At 46.9% G+C, this 17,993-nt stretch overlaps 1 protein-coding gene across 1 annotated transcript; it reads left to right on the top strand.

Annotated features, from left to right (window-relative positions):
- The first annotated feature begins 9,528 nt into the window (after window positions 1-9,528).
- Window positions 9,529-17,355, top strand: SLC25A47 (solute carrier family 25 member 47). Its single transcript, XM_021549629.3, has 6 exons — window positions 9,529-9,732; window positions 14,154-14,197; window positions 14,470-14,541; window positions 14,791-14,973; window positions 16,040-16,310; window positions 17,060-17,355. Exons 1-6 carry the CDS (start codon window positions 9,705-9,707, stop codon window positions 17,344-17,346), a joined length of 885 nt encoding a protein of 294 aa, XP_021405304.2. The 5' UTR covers window positions 9,529-9,704; the 3' UTR covers window positions 17,347-17,355.
- The last annotated feature ends 638 nt before the right edge of the window (window positions 17,356-17,993 follow it).

The following is a 17,993-nucleotide window of genomic DNA, read 5'->3' as shown; positions in this document are numbered from 1 at the left end:
CAGATGCCTGCTGGGACTCTTGTGCCCTTCAGGCTCCGTGGATTAGGCTCAGCTGTGGCTGCCTTCCTTCTCATTCTGCTAAGGCTGTTCCAAACATAATTTACAACTGCTGGGATGCATCCCCTGGAGTGCTGGAGTGAGGGATTGTGCTTTCCCTGCTTTCTTCTTTGGGACCACAGAGCCTCCCCTCTGGATGGCAAAATGTGGACCCTTCAAATAAAGCAGGCAGAAAAGAAAGAGCTCAGAGCAGCCTGGGAGACACATAGGGTCTACCAGCATGTACAGCAGCTGCACTACCATGTGTCTGAGAGAAAAGGTTATAACTTAATCTAACCCTTCAAAAAACCTCTTACCTTAGTCCCTTTGTCTTTTAGGTGGAAGAGACTTTGCAGAGGATGCTGGAGGGGTGAGATAGCAGAGGAATTTTCTCCTCATTCCTGTGGCAAGAAGTGACCCTGTTGGTTGTCTGCTGCTCTCAATGGCACACAGGGGAATTCTGTGAGAAGGTGCCACCAAACTGAAACCTGCTCAAGGGGATCAGAAGACCAGGGAATGGAACAGAAAAAGGCAGAGAGCAAGCAGTGTGACAGAATAAACACTGCAGATAAGTATAACATGAAGCAGAAGGGCAGCAAGACAGAATGAAGCAGGAAAGGAACAAAAATGTGGAGTTGTGATAAACTCGTGGTAATTCTGGTGGCAGTGGCATTCAGTAAAATATACATTGTTGACTCAAGTGTTTCAAAATCTGTTTGCTTGTGAATTTTGTATCAACAATTGGCCATGTCCCAGTAGAAAGGTCCCACTACAATGTGGAGGGTGGTAGATGGGGGAGCCTCCCCTTTACTCCCTAGAGCTTTGCTGGGGCTTGGCCAGCTCTGGGACTACCCTGCATGAGAATTCTGTTTCATACATCCTTCTGCCCTCAGACCCTTCCTTAACTTCTATGATTAGCTGCTGCATCATCACAGCTTCAGCTGTCATTGTGTTACCCAGAAAAATGCATCATTTCTCTTTCTGTTTTGAGCTGTGACTGGATTTTGAGCTTCTTCCTAGCACCTTCTGTGGTTCCCTGAATCTTCTTTGGTTCAGAGTCTCTTTGGGGCAGCAGCTTGCTCTGTGTGCCCCATGTTATGTGAACATGGGTGACATTCAGGCCATGTGCAAGGTGAACATTCTCTTTACAGCAGCAAACTGCTTTGAAGGAAAACCTTGTATTTCCCAGACACTGCAGCCCACCACAACCAGGCTTGATGATTGAGTGCTTTACAGAATGGCTGGAATCTAAAGCAGTAACAAATAAATCCAAGTGGTGAAATGAGAGAAATATTGGGGCACATTTTACGGAGGAAACAAGCAAGCACTGAGCTGCTGTATAGAAGCACCCCTGTGTCTGAAAAATAATCTTCTCCAGGTGAATTCATTGGGTACCTTTGTGTGGATTCATTTTCCTTGTCCATTTTTCCAGATCCTTTTTCTTTGATTTCCTAAACATTCTTGTGCTTGCTGTCCTGCTTGTTGTTTGCATTGTCCCACTCGATGTTGTGTTATTGAGTCAGATCAGTGGGGTACTCCAGAACCTCTGGATGCAGCTGTACTTGAAGACAGAGCAGCTAAAGCATTATTCTCAGGGGACTAGATGCCTTTATTATCCATTAACTTTATGACCTTGGGTGGCTTTAGGGTATTCTCTGGTGTCATTATCCCACTGGCTTCAAAGGTACTGTATATGTTGAAACTTCCCAGCCTGATAAAATCCCTTGATAAGACTGATGTTTCAAAGCATGAAATGCAACTGATGCAGCTGCACAAGAGCTGAGTGCTGCTGAAACAGAGCTGCCTTGCTTACAGATCTGCTGATGGGTAGAGGCTTTGTGATCCTCCAAAATGTCCTGGTCAGGGTCCCAGCATGTAAGGGCTCTTCTGCTCCCAGGGAAATCATGGCAGACAAACAACTGCCTTGGCAAATATCTGAAATGCTGTGCTTGTGAGAAGCAGAGGCAGAGGTGCTGGGGGACAGGAGTGGCTTAGTATGCTCTAAGTTGTAAGGTGCTCTGAAAAGTTTAGTGTAGCTCCAGTTTTCCATGCTTTATCCTGGTAAAATGGAGACATTTTTATTACTAGGAGCACATACCTTCTGGAAAGCCTGCCCCTCTCCAATTTAAGCAGAAGTGGCCAAGTTCTGACATGCACACTTTGCTGTTTGTCTCAGCCTCTGCTACACGTGTACATGGATTAGTTTGGGTCACTGGTGTGTTGGAGAAGAGAAAGAAGCATAACCTGCACACTGAACAGTCCATACCATTTATGTTCATTCTGAGGAAGAATCTATCTCTGTTCATAGTTAGTTGTCTTGTGCTTTGTTCAAAATACAAAACCACAGCAAATCCCTGGGTGCTTCTCTGAAAGCAGATAGGAAATGAACAGACCAAAAAAAAACCAGAAAAAGCTGCCTATAAAAATTCCAAAGTCTTCTCCTCGGCATTCTTTGTTTTCAAAGATCATACATACTTTGGGTTTTGTTAACTAAACTGCTGAGTTTTCTGCTTTTCTGTCCTTTTTCTAGTCAGCAAGAAGTCTCAGAGAGGGCAGACCTACACACACCCGTGCTGAGTCTTCTCTTATCACACATCCCATCTTTGCCTCTGGCCTGTGATAGTACTATGATGGCTAAGAAATTATAATTATTTTTTAATGTGTATTTGGGCAAGGACCTGAGTCCAAAGTACTTAAAGTATTACAAGGACTATGTTCTCTTATATTTGCTGCAGGTGGAGGAGGTTTCTTAGCTGCTGGCCTTCCTTGGAGAAGGCCAGAAGACTCTGCATGCCCATGCAAGCAGTGATACTGAGAGCAGGCCTCCAGCAGAACCCAAATGCTATTTGGCATCACACTTTGAATATGCCAGGACCACAAAGAGGCATGCTGAGATAAGAGAGTGGGCACTGAGTCCAGTCACCTGAGCTAATAACTATCTACTAGCCCAGCAGCTTTACCCATCTTTCCTCTGCACGTTACTCACGCTTGTGAATTGTGACAGTGAGCAAAAACTGTTGAGAAATCATTCAGAAATGGAAGATAACAGCTCAGTAACTGGCATATTTATAGCATTTTTTCCAGTCTGAATTTGCAGACAGACCTAAGCCTCAGGCTGTTTCTGTGAGGTAAAAAGGTGCAATTATGCCTCTTTTATAGATAATGAAACTGATTTGGCCCAGGGGAACAGGAGGCAGAACTAGGAGAACAACCTCCTTTGCCTGCCTCATGGCTTTGTTTTTAAGTTACCCTGTTCTTACAGGAATCCTTCTGTGAGGCTAATGGCTTTTCACTGCCAACAGGTATAAAAATATACATTTAACATCATGTTTTTGAAATCCTCTGGCACAAGTTGTATTCACATGCAAAGTCAGTGACTGGGAGACCAGGTGTCCAGCTAAATCTAAGTCTATGCTAGGCTATTTAACAGAGTAGGCACACAGCCACTAAGGTTTATGTCTGGACAATTTTTTAATATGTTGGTCTGTCTTCAAGGCAACTTCCTGCTGGGTCATTTGTGGGCTTCCAATTGTTACATGGAATGTCTGCTGTTGCAACAGCCTTATAGTAAAGATGCCATTTCTTGTAAACTTGTGAACAAGACTGATGGAACAGGCTTGGCAGAGTGACCATTGTGCCTCTACAGAAACTTCCCATTAACTCTGGGAGCTGGACACTCCTATGGCTCCTGAACAAGTGGCAGGTGATAAGTGAGACTGTGTGCTTCCTATGATACTTAGAGCCTGGAACTGTTACTACTGGTGACTGAGTACTCTTGTTAAGGTTGAGAGTGCTCCTGAAAAAGCTATGGAAACTTCTGGCTTAGATTTTAATTTTTCTCCTGGTTGGGCCAATGGAAAAAGTCAGGATAATGTTGGAGGCATAGGACTGAACTCTTGCTGCTGAAATGGGTCTATATCTGCACTAGGACAGTGCACACTGCTTGCAAAAATTTATGGCAGAGATCCCTGAATGAGCAGAGATCAAATTAGGATGGGTATCAGAGGCTGTTTGCCCCCTTTGCCCCAACAACAACAACATGGGGTTCTTCTCCAGCATTAAACTTGCTTTGTAGCAGTATTTTTAAGGGACATACTTAGCTTTTGCTTGAACACTTAAATTAATTCATTGTAGTTTCAGTTGTTTTCTATTTCTGCAAGATAAAATTCCTCTGTATATATCCCCTCTCAACATAAGCTCATAATAATGCTGGCATTTAGAAAAAGTTCTCTTTTCTGAACTCTTTTGTGCCAGGTTTTTCAGTTAAGTAACCCTTTCCCATGTGACTTTAATAGCTGATCTCCAAGTCCCAGACAATAATGCCTTATAGTTGTAGAGCTGAGTTTTCTTTCTAATTTCCAAGTAGCTCTGAGGCTGTTAAATCGTATAAAATCAGCTAGTGATAAAGGAAGAAGACCATTGGTTAATCAGTAATGTAGCATCTCATAGATTTTTCACTGGTGTAAAGGAGACATCTCAATGAGAAAGATTTTGGAAATATTGCAAAAAAGATACAGGGACACAGACTCTGGAGAGAGCACTGATAGTGCACCAGCAATATCAATAAATAGATTGGGAGCATGTCACTGTTCCTACTACAACAGCCATGTTTTACTGTCTAACACCTGAGGTGCCTCCTCTGAAAAGGCAGAGGCTTGAACATTAACATCATAATGAAATAAAGAGTGCTTTATTGCTTGGTGGTAGGGAAAAGCAGGCCAGGAAGGTGAGTGCTTCCCTCTGCTCCTGGCTCTCCAAGCCTCCTGCCAAGTCACTGACTACATCTTCTGTTCATTAAAGTGCAGAAAATGTGCAAGAGGTTGGAAAGTGGCTCAAAAAGCAGCCAGAAAGTCAGTAATAGTCCTGACAGCCCCTCCCTCCATCACAGCAAGTTCTTCTGCAGTGTAGGTTGGCATAAAATCTTTCCTGAGAGCTTGCTGTGGTGGTGCACTGTCAGACTCCCTCTGTCTTACTCTGCACTCGGGGTGATGTAATCAGGGCCTTCCAGCAGCTGAAGGGAGCCTGCAAGGAAGAGGAGGAGGAATTTTTTACAAGGGCATGTGGCAGCAGGTCACAGGGGAATGGATCCAAACTGAAAGAGAGTCGTTCAGATTAGATATTAGATGAAGTTCTTGGCTGTGATGGTGGTGAGCCCCTGGCACAGGTTGCCCAGAGAAGCTGGGGCTGCCCCATCCTTGGAAGTGTTCAAGGCCAGGCTGGATGGAGCCCTGATCAGCCTGGTCTAGAATAAGGTGTCCTTGTTCACAGCATGAGGGCTGGAACTAGGTGACCTTTAAAGTCCCTTGCAACCCAAATGATTCTATGATTGTAGGATTCTATAATTTTGGGGGAAGATCGATGTAACACTTAAAATTTTCAATATATACATAATTTCACAGGGGTGTTTGTGTAGGATGGGTGCTAATATTGTTACTTCCACCTTTTCCTATTATTTACTCCTGAACAGAGACTTGTGAGACTTGTGGCTCTCTGAGAAGTGTTTGTATTCTTGCAGTGTCTTCATGGCAGTGGACACACCAGTTATGCTGATGAGAAGATTAGGTATAGGGAGATGGAATGACTTGCTAAAGCCAGAAAATCTGTGACTCCTTAAATTACTGCAATCATCTTCTGTCTTCTTGGAAATGTACTATTTTCCCTCCCCTTGGGACTGTGTGTAGAAGCATTACAACCTCATTTCAGAGGTGAAATCACATATCATTTATACCTGATGCAGTTGCCAATGCTCAGAGTAGTTTCCCTACTACTTCTGTTTGTTTTGCTGTGAGATTCCTGCTGTGAGCCCTTGAATCCTTGGAATTATTGGTTTTCCTTTAGTACCTGAGATAAAGGATGAGCTGCTTTGATTTGAAGATCCCTAACACAGCTGGAGCCAGGAGGTTCCACCCCCCATTCCACCCCCAGCACTGAAGCCAAGCACCAGGCTCTGCCAGCTCAGCACTGCTGGTGTCACCCTTTCCTGTTCTGCAATGTGCAAACAGCTAGTGGGGTAATGCTGTTTGAACAGTCTCTCCAGTCAAGGATTTTTCCAAAATAAATTGGACAGGAATTAATGGCTGTGCATGGGAGTGCGGTGTTGCACAGTGCTGGTGGGATGGAAAATGCAATATGTTATGGCAGGAAAGGAGGAAGGAACATTTTCTCAGCAAACCTGGCTGGATGAGCTGGCAGGTGGTGGCAGAGATGAAAGAAGACAGGCTTTGCAGGATGGATGCAGGATTGGTAAAATCCTGTGAGGGAGCTGTGGAAGAAGACTGTAAAAGGAGGCCCCTGCTATGTTGCCTCACCTACCTGATGAGATTTAACACTGTTTGCCTGCCTAAAGGCTCCCTTCCCACCTTTCCTTTTGCTTGTACCAGTCCTCTAGACCCTCTGCCACTTTGCCATGGAGCAGTTCTCTCTGCCTGGGTGGGCAGACAGCTGCCTCTTCCTGTGAAGCAAATGAAGTGTTTAATCCATGACACACTGGGCAAAATTAGGGCTTTCCTCACTTTATCACTCAGGTTCATGATTTCCTGCAGATTGCTTCATATCGTCAGATCTGTGGTTTTATCTGACAGCACCTCCCATGCTCTGCTTTCTCAAAACCATCTGTGAAACTGGCCCATTTTGAACAAATCACTCCTGAGCAGTTTGCTACTGGAGGAAAGAACTCGTGACTTATTTCTTGTGGAATGCTATCCTTTGTGGAGGCTCAAAATATATTTGGTGTGTGATTTCCTAGGGTCTGCTTTGAGAACCACCTAGGTTGGGACCAGGCACTTTCTCTCCCCCCTGCATAGATGTGGACCATGGTGTTTATTTGCAAGCTAGACTAGCAGTGATCTCTGGATCTGCAGTCCTTGGACACTGTCTCAAAGCGGGACAGGAATGATTCATATCTCATCTTGGAGAAATGCCTGATAACTCAAGATTTCTTTGGGATGGATTTTCTAGACTGTCTCAATTGACCTGTAGCACTGGGGGACCTGGCTCTGGTAAATGAATGAGGCTGGTGTATCTCTGAAATCTAGGGAAGAGAGGATGGAGGAGGAAGCTCCTTTAGCAAGGTATGAAGAGGAATCTTCAAGGACTCTGTCTCCAGGAGGAGTCCTGGTAAGGGAAGTTGAATTGCTGCCTTGAGGGTCCCTCTCTTCCACAGGGAGCTGGTCTGTGCTGTTTGGGGTGTGCCAGCAGTAACACAGGCTGCATTTCTCAAATAGGGTTTCCTTCACACAGGATTACACCTTCCTCAGTACTTGCTCTCATCTGAGCCCTTCAACCCTTGTGTGGGGCTCCTCTTCCAGCTGACTCTTGCCTTGCTGCCATCACGTGGTGGCCAGGCTGAGCTTGGCAATGGATCCTATTTTCCCCTAATTCCTGACTGCACACCAGGAGCACAGAGTACTGTGGTGGTGGCTGTGTTTGTTTGCTTGAGGCTCATGTTACCCTGCTAAGCCCTGGCTGAGGCAGATGTCCCTGGAGCAGGTGAGTGTGTGCATTCCTCCAGAGCTGGCTGTCCCAGTGATACATTCATGGAGCAAGGTGAAACGGTTCAAGCCCCAAAAGATTTGTCTTTCATACGTACACTATCTGAATGACCTCTGTTTGTAAAGCAATCCCAGTCAAATGGAAAACCTGACCTCTCCTGGTACACCCCACTGAAGCAACTAAAACCATTATCAAAAGGTTATGGAGTCAGATTCCTGCTATATATAAATAAAGTGACATTTTGCTAGTAGCGTTGGTGTGAATGGATGTTAAAAAATAAACAAAGCATTAATTTTCTTTCACATAAGGAAGGGGGTTGAGTTGGTTGGTGTTTTTTTTTTTTTTACAGTCTCAGAATATTTCATGAGGAAGATTCCCTTTGAGCTGCTCAGCTCAGCTAAAGATGGTAGGAATTTTGCTTGGTCTTTTGGTATTTCATGGGAAATACTAGTTAGCAGCAATGCTTTTGTCAGCCAGCGTGAAATGCCAGCCAGCCTCTATTTTCTTGCTGAAATGGCACCAGTCACTGCAATGTGTAGAAAAATCCCACCCCCCTGTGCTTCCAGGCTGCCCCTCCACAGGGACCGTGTCCTTGTCCCTGTGTGTCACTGACACCACACGTCCCGTACCTGATTCTGCTGCTGGAGGGTCCTGCAAGGACCGCAGCAGAATGGATAATGGAGAAAACAACAGATTTCCATGCACTTAACATGCACAGACTGTTGATTAACCCTTAATAACTCCTGTACAGACACCAGGTATAACAAGGAAGAGCTGCTAAAGAACCCAGTGTGGTTTTGTAGGTACACTGCTACCTCTCTAGATAACATTTTACTTCTGGTTTTAAGCTTTTGCTGTCCCTGCATGATGTTAAACTGGAATAATCTGTTCTCTTCAGAACGGAAAGCATTCAGGGAAGGGTGCTTAAGACATCACAGGAATCAAGTTAAGAAAAATACTTTCATTTTCACTTTCATTTGCCCTGACAGAGAGCTTTGCTATATGCCACTGGCACAGCAGCCCCAAAACACATGCTTCAGTGAGAAATAGGGTCTTGAAAAATGTGCAGGAAATGGCACTGGGTACTGAAGTCCTCAGCTCTCCTATAAAGCTGACCCAGGGAGCAGCAGCCGTGAAATTTTCTTTTCCCTTTGCTGCCAATGTACCTTGGCTCTGACCCGGGAAAACCTCTACGAGAGGGGTAAAATTCAGATCACGGCTTGGCAAGCCCTTCATTGCATCAGGACTTCAGTTTCCAGAGTCTGGGCAAAGCTTAACCTCCCACACATAGATGAGGCACTCTTTGGTAAAGAGACTGTTGTGCAGAAACAGGCAATATGACATTTCCTTGAACTCTTGGTTCCCTTTGATCAGCTGGTCTCTCTACAAGGAGCTGACATTGGAAAGGGGGTTAGGAATCTGAGCAAGAAATGAAGAAGAGCTGCTCCAGGGGCTGGGAAAGCTATGCTGCTGCTGTCTGAAATAGAAGCAAATACTGTGGATGTGGTTAGATTAATTTCTGGGGTTCACAATTTGTACACATTATGAGTGGGTAACAATCCATGGGGATATATGTAGAAGTTAGGGTCAGCTTAATGCATTAGGAAAGTCAAGACAAATGGCTTGGTAAAGGCAGAATGAATTTCCATTAATGGAAAGGATGAGTGATCCATCAGAAGGAGAAAGAGCGGGCTGGGGTAGGGGAAGGAGGAATCCTGCAGATAGCCACAAACGCAGCATCTCCGTGGTGCAGGCCAGCAGTGTTCTCTGGCAAACGAGTGTGCAAAGCTGTCTTCTGGGGTTAGTGAGCACAGCAGGGCATGGCCCCTTCACAGCCAGCCCTAGCCTGCGAGTCAGCACCCCTCGGGCCATTCCAGGCAAAAGGGCACTGGGAGCAGCAGCTTCGGCACAGCATTCCAGGGCTTCATGGGATTATTTATTCACTGCGTTCCTGGAGCGGTTCCAGGCGTCCCAGCTCTGCCACCAGCCTACAAATTCATCAAGTACCCACAAGGCTCACAGTGCCCAGAGGCAAGGGCAGACTGCAGGAAGGTGATTCGTGTTACAAATCAGTGTCTCTGAAGGGCTGGCAGGGCTCTGGGAAGACTGAACCGGATCCTCGTCCCTTCCACCTCCCAGCGCTCGCCGGGGCCATCCCGGCAGCAGCCGCGCTCTGGATGGATTTCATTGCCGGCGCCATCGGAGGTAAATGCATGCATTAGTGCTTGTGGACAAAGCAGATAGCTGTGCTGCCTCCTTGTTCAGCTGAAGGGCAGGTCTCAATAGCAGAGCCGAGAGCCTTTCGATGGGGGCTGCCTGTTAAAAGCGTGTTCTTCCTTATGAAGTGGGAAATGCCATCAGAGCAGGTTCGCGGAGCTGCTGGAGAGGCAGAGCTGCAGCTTGGTCAGCTGAGGTCATTCAGTGGGACAGGGTAAAACTCTAATAGGAAGAGACAGAGCGTAATAGGTTTTATTTAATACAAACCGGCTTGTACACAGCCCTGACAGCGAAACCCTCGCGTGTCTGGTATCTAGGGGTCCCAGCAGGCTGCTGGGGTGGTGGCTCTGGGGGGCTGAGGGTGTGCTCTGTGAGACAGGAGGGGAGGAAGCACGGTGCTCTGACTGCATTCAGAACGTCCGGATGAACGACCTTTGCATTATCTTAGGTCAAAGTGCATTTGCAGTTGTGATGGAGATCTCAGAGCAGGCGAGCCAGGCAGCAAGCTTTGATCTAGGAGAAAGTAGGTTAGCTGTATATAAAAAAAGTAACAGGAGAGAAGTGTGATTAAGTTCTAGACATTTTTAGAGCATGCACTGCTCAAACACATCTTTGTTTTAAATGACAAAATGTACCCATCGGTCTCAGTTCTTTGCTGAAATTTTGTTAGATTTAGTGGAGTATACAAGATAATATATACCAATATATATTATATATATATATATATATATATATATATATATATATATAATATACCAAAAAATGCCATGAGAAAAGCCTTTGGGTCACCACTGACAGAAAGGCCAGGTAAATCTACCAGGTGGCTGAGACATCCAGCCCAAGCCTGCATGACAGATCTCACTTTGACATTTGCTGAAATGTGGCATTTTCCCTCACCAGGAACAGCCTGTGGTCCTGCTGCAGATGTGTTTGTCCTGGGAAGGACCATGCTGAGTCTTACCCTGCCCACGAAATGCTCATCACCCAGTATGTGCAAGTGGGGCAAGATTTGGCATCTCAGCAGCATCCAGCCCTGGAGGTGCCTGTTGTGCCTATGCTTGGGGTGTTGGTCTTCCAGGGATGTTGGGAGACTCTTCATGGGAGAGGAGGATATAACCAACCCCACCACGATAGCTTGTCTTTCTCCTCCTGTTTCCCTTCTGACTTCAGAGCACCTGTGGGGAAGGAAACCCTCTCCTAGGCCTGGCAGTGGCATGTCCATCCCAGAAGGATTAATGAAACCTCCTCTCAGACTTCATGGTGGGGCAGAGATTATTGCATTTCTTGCTTGGACTCTTCTGTTTTTTTAGCACAGTTTGAGACAGGTCACTTAAGGACAGACTTCTTTTGCAAGAGAACATATAGAGCTGAAAACAGAGTTTGAACATGGTCATTCACCTTGGTTTTCTGTCCTGGCTCCCATGCAAAGCCAGGGTTTGTGCTGTGACCCTCTGTCCAGACTCCAGCATCATGTTCTGCCCAGCCATGCAGCAAGAATCAAACCTGTGTGCCCTGGACACAAGCTCAGCCTGAGGGGATCCTTACTTCACTGACTTCAGCATGTCAGAGAGCAAGATTTCCCAACCCGTCCTCTATGTCCAGCTCAGAGCTTTTCTAGGAGGGATACTGCAAATTCTCACTGGCTGGCAGAGGTGGGAGCTTGCCCATAGACACAGGGGAGGTACCTGGGCAGGGCTTCAGGGCCATCATCCTTCCCCTCAGATGGGACAGCTCCTGGGGTTGGACCTCCATCCTGCAAGAACTGGGATGGTTTTGGTGCTGAGCTTGTTTTGGGGTTTATGTTTGCTAGAGCTGAAGCAGTTTTCATGTTCCTAAGGTGTCTGTGAATCCAGCTAAGGGGCATCAAGCAAGTTGAGGCAACGTTAAAAATAAGAGTTTCTGTTTAGTAAAATGCATTATTGTGAAAGTTGCTGTCTGCCCATCCATTGCATGGACAATGATCCCTACTTCTCCCTGGGTGTCTCAGCCAAGGTTTGCCAACAGCTCAGAGCTGTTGCAGCCTGGTGGGCTCAGTACAGCTGTCACTTGCTCCCTTGTGGTTGTCATCCCCCCAGAATCTCTCCTTAATTGAGTTGCTTGCTCAGAGTGACCTGACTTGTGTAGGGACTGTGACTGATCCATTTTGTGCACTCCGTGTGTGTAGGGGATGCTGCAAGCTCTGCTCAATACGTGGGAATATCTCAGATAAAGGAGGCATAAAAATGGCTCACTAAAATAAAAAGAAGATAATTCTTCTGGTTTTGCTCTTTATTTTTGTCACAGTGTTACTCAGCAGGAGTCCCACAGGAACCCTCTCCTGCATGCCTGCTGTTCATTGCTGGCCTTCTTTGATTTTGCTGCGCAAACAGGGCATGTGTGGGTCATGCTATCTTAGTCCCAGGCTATTTATATCATGTGTCAGTGTGCAGAGCCCTCATTCCTCAGCTTTTGATAGGCTTGGCTGAGCTCCTCAGCTCTGACAACTGCTTGGAGTGCTTTGTGCCCCTAAATAGTGCAGTTCGTGGCAGGTTGGGTTATTTGGAGGTTTGGGGGATTCACATCTTTGCTGGGAGTAGTGAAAAATTTGCTTTTATGGTCTCCTCCCAAGTGGAGATGTTTTACCCTTACTGGAACCAAGTTCATGGGGAACCTTTAGGGCTGAAACAATCTGTTTTGGGCAACCCACTGGGCTGCTCTCTTTGGATCTTATTGTGTGAAGCGGGTGATTTCTCCAGAAGGGAGGTCAGTTCTTGTCAAACACTGACCCAAATCACCCTTGGTATGTGATCTGCATGAGCCAGAGCTCCTACCTTCCTTATCCAGTGGAGTGAGCCAGGACTGAGCTGTGTGTGGTGCCCCTGTGCCACCAGCATTTGGTCAGCCCAATGCCCATCTCCTCTAAGTTCAGGAATTCTGAAAAGGATGAGATGTGTCAGAAGCTCCCAGCTGAGACGGGGTGCTGGTGCTGGGGACTGCAGCTGTGAGGTCAGCACTGCCACGCTGGCACTGACCCATGTGCTGCTCCTCCTGGCTGGCAGTGTCCCTGTTTGCTCTGGCTGGTGGCTGGGGACCTGGGGCAGCACAGGTGTCCCCAGATGACTTTGTGCATTGTCACTCTCTGCTTGGACCTCAGCCATTGCTTCTCCAAGCCATATTATTGCCTGGGTATTCCCCCTTGCCCTCTCTCTTCCATCACTGTGTCTCTTCCATTCTAGGCCCCTTTTCCCCCTTTAGTGTTGTTTGTCTGGTGTCAGATTTGATAGATGTTTTTGAAGAACAAACCTTAATTTTCTGCAGAAAGATGCTGTTGTTTTCCTCTGAGTAATGCACTTTGGGACTGTCTCCTGGTGACTCACAAGAGCAGCTGCTGCTTTTCTCCAGAGCATGGGAGAGTTTTCCAGAGCTCTCAAGCAGCCGTGTAATCAGAGGTGAACATGCCCACACCAACTAACACATTTTTAAGTAGCTTGGGTTTTAATTTTTCTTTTTTAAAGAAGAACTCAGAGGCAATTTTCAGTAGGTGAGCCACCAGATGTGTCCTGTAGCTTTGAATGCCTGACTGCCTGATGGGCTAACCCAGCACTTCTATGAACTTGATCTCTGCCTAAGTAACTCATGTGGATACAACTCCATTGTTGTCCAGCCTGATTTCCTCTCAGGTGACTTGGCAGGTGATGTACTGGGAAGAAGTTTGTTGGTCAGCACCTTTATTACCTGCTAGAGCTGAACAACTCAGTGGGGCGAGATCTATTTATTATTGCAACAGAGAGAAATCCGTGTTGGAGCTCTTCAGCCCTCCTTACTTGCCATTAAGGCAGTAGCTTTGTCTCAGAGGATTAATAGCTATCCAGTGGCTATTTGAAGGCTCTAGGAGTGGGCGTGGGTGTTGCTGGAGGGTTGACACGGGCCCGGAGCTGTCACGGCGTGTGATGCTCGGCAGCCGCTGCCTCTGGGCACTCCCAGCGCTAATCCCTCCCTGCCCCAAATCCCACCGAGCCCTGAAAACCAAAGTTGCTGCAGGCTGTGTGAGTGGGGATGCTTTGCACCACCCGCTCATAGTTCAAAGATGCTTTTAGTGCCTGAGCTGAGAGGGGAAACAAATACAGCCCAGTATCCTCCCTTCATCCTTCGGGGCAGTGCTCTCAGTGCCTCTCTCTGTCTCATCTTGCTCCATCCTGTTGTTCCTGAAAAGTTTCCCGTACTCTGTTTTCTCCTCTGGGTGAGCCTTGATCACACAGAGAAATGTGCATTTTTCTCTCATTCATGGCTCAAACGTCATTACTGGAGCTCAAGAAGTTTGGTGCCAGGCACTGCTGGGCTCTGCTATTCCCCAGTGCCCTTCTGTGATGGGTGGAAAGATCTGTTGTGACATGTGCTGTTTACCATCTCCAACATATTCTCTGTTTCAGGTGGTCTAAGCACAGCTGTGGGTTATCCACTGGACACAGTAAAGGTACCTGTTGGAGCTTTATTTCTTGACTATAGAACAAAAAAGAGAGGTGTTTTGTTTCCCTCCTCCTTTTCAGAAAAATAGTCCCATGATAATACTTTATCTGCATTACATCTCCATATCTCAATGTATTTGGTTGTGTTTTTCTCCAAAAAAATTTAAATTGTTTGGTCATGTTATTTTATAGTTAATTATCTGGTTTGCTACTATGGCATTTGTTGTTTTATTTATTTTAATATTATATCTGCATTTTAAAGTTGTCCTTGTGTTCCTAGGTGAGAATCCAGACTGAGAACCACTACAGAGGATTTTGGCACTGTGTTCAGGAAACGTACAGGACAGAAAAGGTAGGTGCCCCCAGCGGTACTGCTGATGCCAATTGCACATGCCTTGTTTCAGAGCAGCAGACTGGGGAGGAGGGCACCAGCTGCATACAAGCATCAGCTGGGAGAGGGCTCGGGGTGAAATTTAGCTTTGCTGATGAGCTGTAAAGTGGGAATAAGTGTTGACTCAGCAATGTACAGCCAGTGCTTTTGAGCAGATGCTTTCCCATGCCGTTCACCCTTAAAATTCGCCTTTCTCCCGTTTCCCTCGAGGTCCGGGGGTTTTACAAAGGCGTGACAGCATCAGTGCTCGCTGTGTCGGTGGTTTCCTCCGTCTCCTTTGGCACATACAAGAACTTCCTCGGTGCCCTGTGCAAGCTGCGGTACGGGGCTGCAGAAGCCAAGCCGTCCCGGCTGGATGTTTCCCTCGCCGGAGCCGCTGCCGGCGCTGCCCGGGTAGGTACACAGCCCGCAGGGGAAGCACAGCCAGGGATCTTGTTCACAGACAGGCGCCTGGAAAAGCAGGGAATGTTTTTTCAGTCCAGGAGGACACAGGGGAGCCTGCAACAAGTCCGGTGGGTTTGTTTTTGCAGGGGAGGTCTTGCTCTGCCCTCGCTGGCCCTTCAGTTGTCGGCTCCATGGCTTGGCCGAGTCCTGCTGGGCAGCTTGTGCTGGATTTGGTTTGGAGCACCAGAACGCTTAGGAACGTGCCACTAACATGACACAGACCTTGTCAGCAAACACAGAACAAGGAGGAGGACACAGCATAGGCAGCAAACTCCCCAAGTGGCTGTGACGGCGTGTTTATGTAAGACAGACACAACGCTGAGCTAAAGCACGGGGCGCTGCTTTCCCAGCCCAGGAACGGGCAGGGCACAGTGCTGCCCTGCCAGGACTTAAAACTCAGCAGGGTACCACTCAGAAATGATGCTGCCTGACAAACCTGCAGGGTCCTGGGGCAAGGGGCAAAGCTGGGTCCAGGAGCAGTTTCCCAGAAGCAGATGAGGGTGAGCATCCACAGGTGCTGTGAATGTGTTGGAGCTCATCCCATCACACCCATGGCATGCTGGGCAGAAATGCATGCCTGGTCACAATCCTCTTACAGAGCAGTCCAGATGGTCAGGTTTGTAGGTGTTTCCTAGCAGTCAGTGACTCAACATGGCCTAAATTTTTATAGTCTGGATGGTCTTGGTTCAAATACAGATACAAATAAGAGCCCTGGTGCATGCTTCCCTATGTCTGAGGACACCCCTCTTTCCACACCCATCTAGTTCAACAAGTAGTTACAGGTATTTAATATCCTGTGTTGATTCTTCCTGGCCTTCCTCTCTGCCCAGTGCAGCTCACACACGTGTCCTGCTGCTGCTGGGTGGAACAGCACAGGCAGAGGGGAGGAGGCTGGAACCTGCTGGAGCTCACAGACAATACTATTGCCTGAAAAGCTGGGAGACAAGAACTCACAGGAGGAAGAATTCACATTTTTTACCTGTGAGGGCTATAATGCCATTCTCTGGTGTTGCAGGTTGTGTTGACAAACCCTAGTGAGGTGGCTAAAGTTCGGATGCAGACTCAGAGAAACCCACACCCTTCCACCACACATCAGCCTGTTTCCAAGCCAAAGTACCGAGGGTCTCTGCACTGTCTGAAGGTTATCATCAAGGAGGAAGGTTTTGGAGGTCTCTACAAGGGCTGTTCTGCATTACTCTGCAGGGATTGCTCTGCTTCTGCAATATATTTCCTTTCCTATTCTGCGCTGTGCGACTGGCTCACACCAGATGGGAGAAATAAACCAGGTAGGTACTGGAAAGCATCTGGAATTACCTGCAAATATGGCTTATTTAGTTCCATACTAAGAGGGAAACCAGACTCTAGGCAAACATCACCCAGTACCCATAAAACCTCACTCAGATCCTCATGAGGGGTTGCTCTGTGTGTGCTGGTTTTGGCCCCAGGCCTAGCATCAGCAGCCTGCACGCCAGGGCTTCAGTGTCCCCACCTTGTCCCTACGCAGCTCCTCCTCCTCCTGCAGGCGGGGTTCTTACCACACCCTCTGCTGCCTCGAATGTGGATATGAAATCCATCCTGTTAATGCAAAAACAGGGTAACAAGAAATTAAATATTGACAAAGCTCCTGGGAGCCATGGAACTCAGACTCAGTCTTGAATATGAAGTCCAGGTGGAGAAGGTAAAGATACTTCAAATTCTTAGTTGTGATTTGGCTCCAAAAAGCAACTATCCACTTTGAGAAAAGATTGAATAGGTAAGATTAGCAAAAGAGCATCTCCTCAAGAATTATAAAAATTAGATCCATCTGAAGAGGGTGTGAGTGCTCTCAGGCTGTACCACATCTAGTTCACATGGTGTTCAAAGTGTCACATGTGCAAAAATTCTCTGAGATCACTGGAAACACACAACTGCAAGAGCTGCACAAAATAACTCCCAAAAACCATGAAAGTTACCGAAGTTTGTTATCAAATCTGATTTGGCTGTAGCTCAACAAGATGCAAGTGAACTGCCCTTCTCCCCCGACTCTCTCCTGCAGGTTTCCTTGTTGTGCTGCTTTCTGGTGGTTTTGCTGGAGTCCTGGCCTGGGGATTAGCTACTCCCATGGATGTCATCAAATCACGCATGCAAACAGATGAATCGGACCAGCACAAGTACAAAGGCCTGATCCACTGTGTGAGGGAAAGTGTGAGAAAGGAGGGGACAAAAGTGCTTTTCAAAGGACTGGGTTTAAACTGCATTCGTGCCTTTCCCGTGAACATGGTAGTGTTTGTAACATACGAAGGTGTACTGAGATTTACGGATCATTATATAAAAAAAAAATAGCTTGTTCCATTCTGTCCAAATGGGTATTTTATTTATTTGTTTTGTAAGACAACATCCACAAACAACTGTTGAATTGATGGACAGCATAAGAAGCATGGACATTTCAGCCCAAAGCTGACAATTGATGGCTTTGTTTTATTCTTACAGGATTACAAACTCATCAGGGAGCTTTGGCTTCATATAAAACCTCCCTTTTATCTCATTAAGGTATTCAGACTGTAGCCGCCACTTAGGCCATTGAAACATTTGTGAATTTTTACGTTCTAATAAGTTGTTTGTCTGATCAGGGGTGTTGATAAATCAAGTAATTTTTTTTCTACTGGCACAGATAATGATCCTCCCAACCACAGGAAGAGCTGGGGGGGGAGTTTGTGTAAGATCCAACTCTCCAGCATGTGCTCTTTATGTGCTGTGCCTGCACTGCATTCACCAAGTGACTCACCGAGCTGCAGGCTCCCCTTCCCAGCAGTGATTTTCCCAAAGCACTCTCCAATTCTGCTCCCTTGGCAGCAGCTGAAGCAGGAATGTCCCTGCTGTCCCCGCTGCTCTAACGAGTGGCAGCCGTGCTCTGTTTATGTAACTGTGCCCGTGGCCTCGCTGCCAGCCCGTGCCGCTTTCTCCGGAGCCCCACGCAGCTCAGCCCCCTC

This window comes from Lonchura striata, chromosome 6 (genome assembly GCF_046129695.1).
Source record: "Lonchura striata isolate bLonStr1 chromosome 6, bLonStr1.mat, whole genome shotgun sequence".
NCBI lineage: Eukaryota > Metazoa > Chordata > Aves > Passeriformes > Estrildidae > Lonchura > Lonchura striata.
Note: the sequence above shows the minus strand (reverse complement) of the source record. Positions and strands in the feature narration are given on the sequence as shown.

Coding starts and splice junctions, on each gene's coding strand:
- SLC25A47 (XM_021549629.3), top strand. CDS start 9,705: ATGGATTTCATTGCCGGCGCCATCGGAG. Junction 14,974..16,039: donor CCGCTGCCGGCGCTGCCCGG/GTAGGTACACAG, acceptor CTGGTGTTGCAG/GTTGTGTTGACAAACCCTAG. Junction 16,311..17,059: donor AGATGGGAGAAATAAACCAG/GTAGGTACTGGA, acceptor TCTCTCCTGCAG/GTTTCCTTGTTGTGCTGCTT.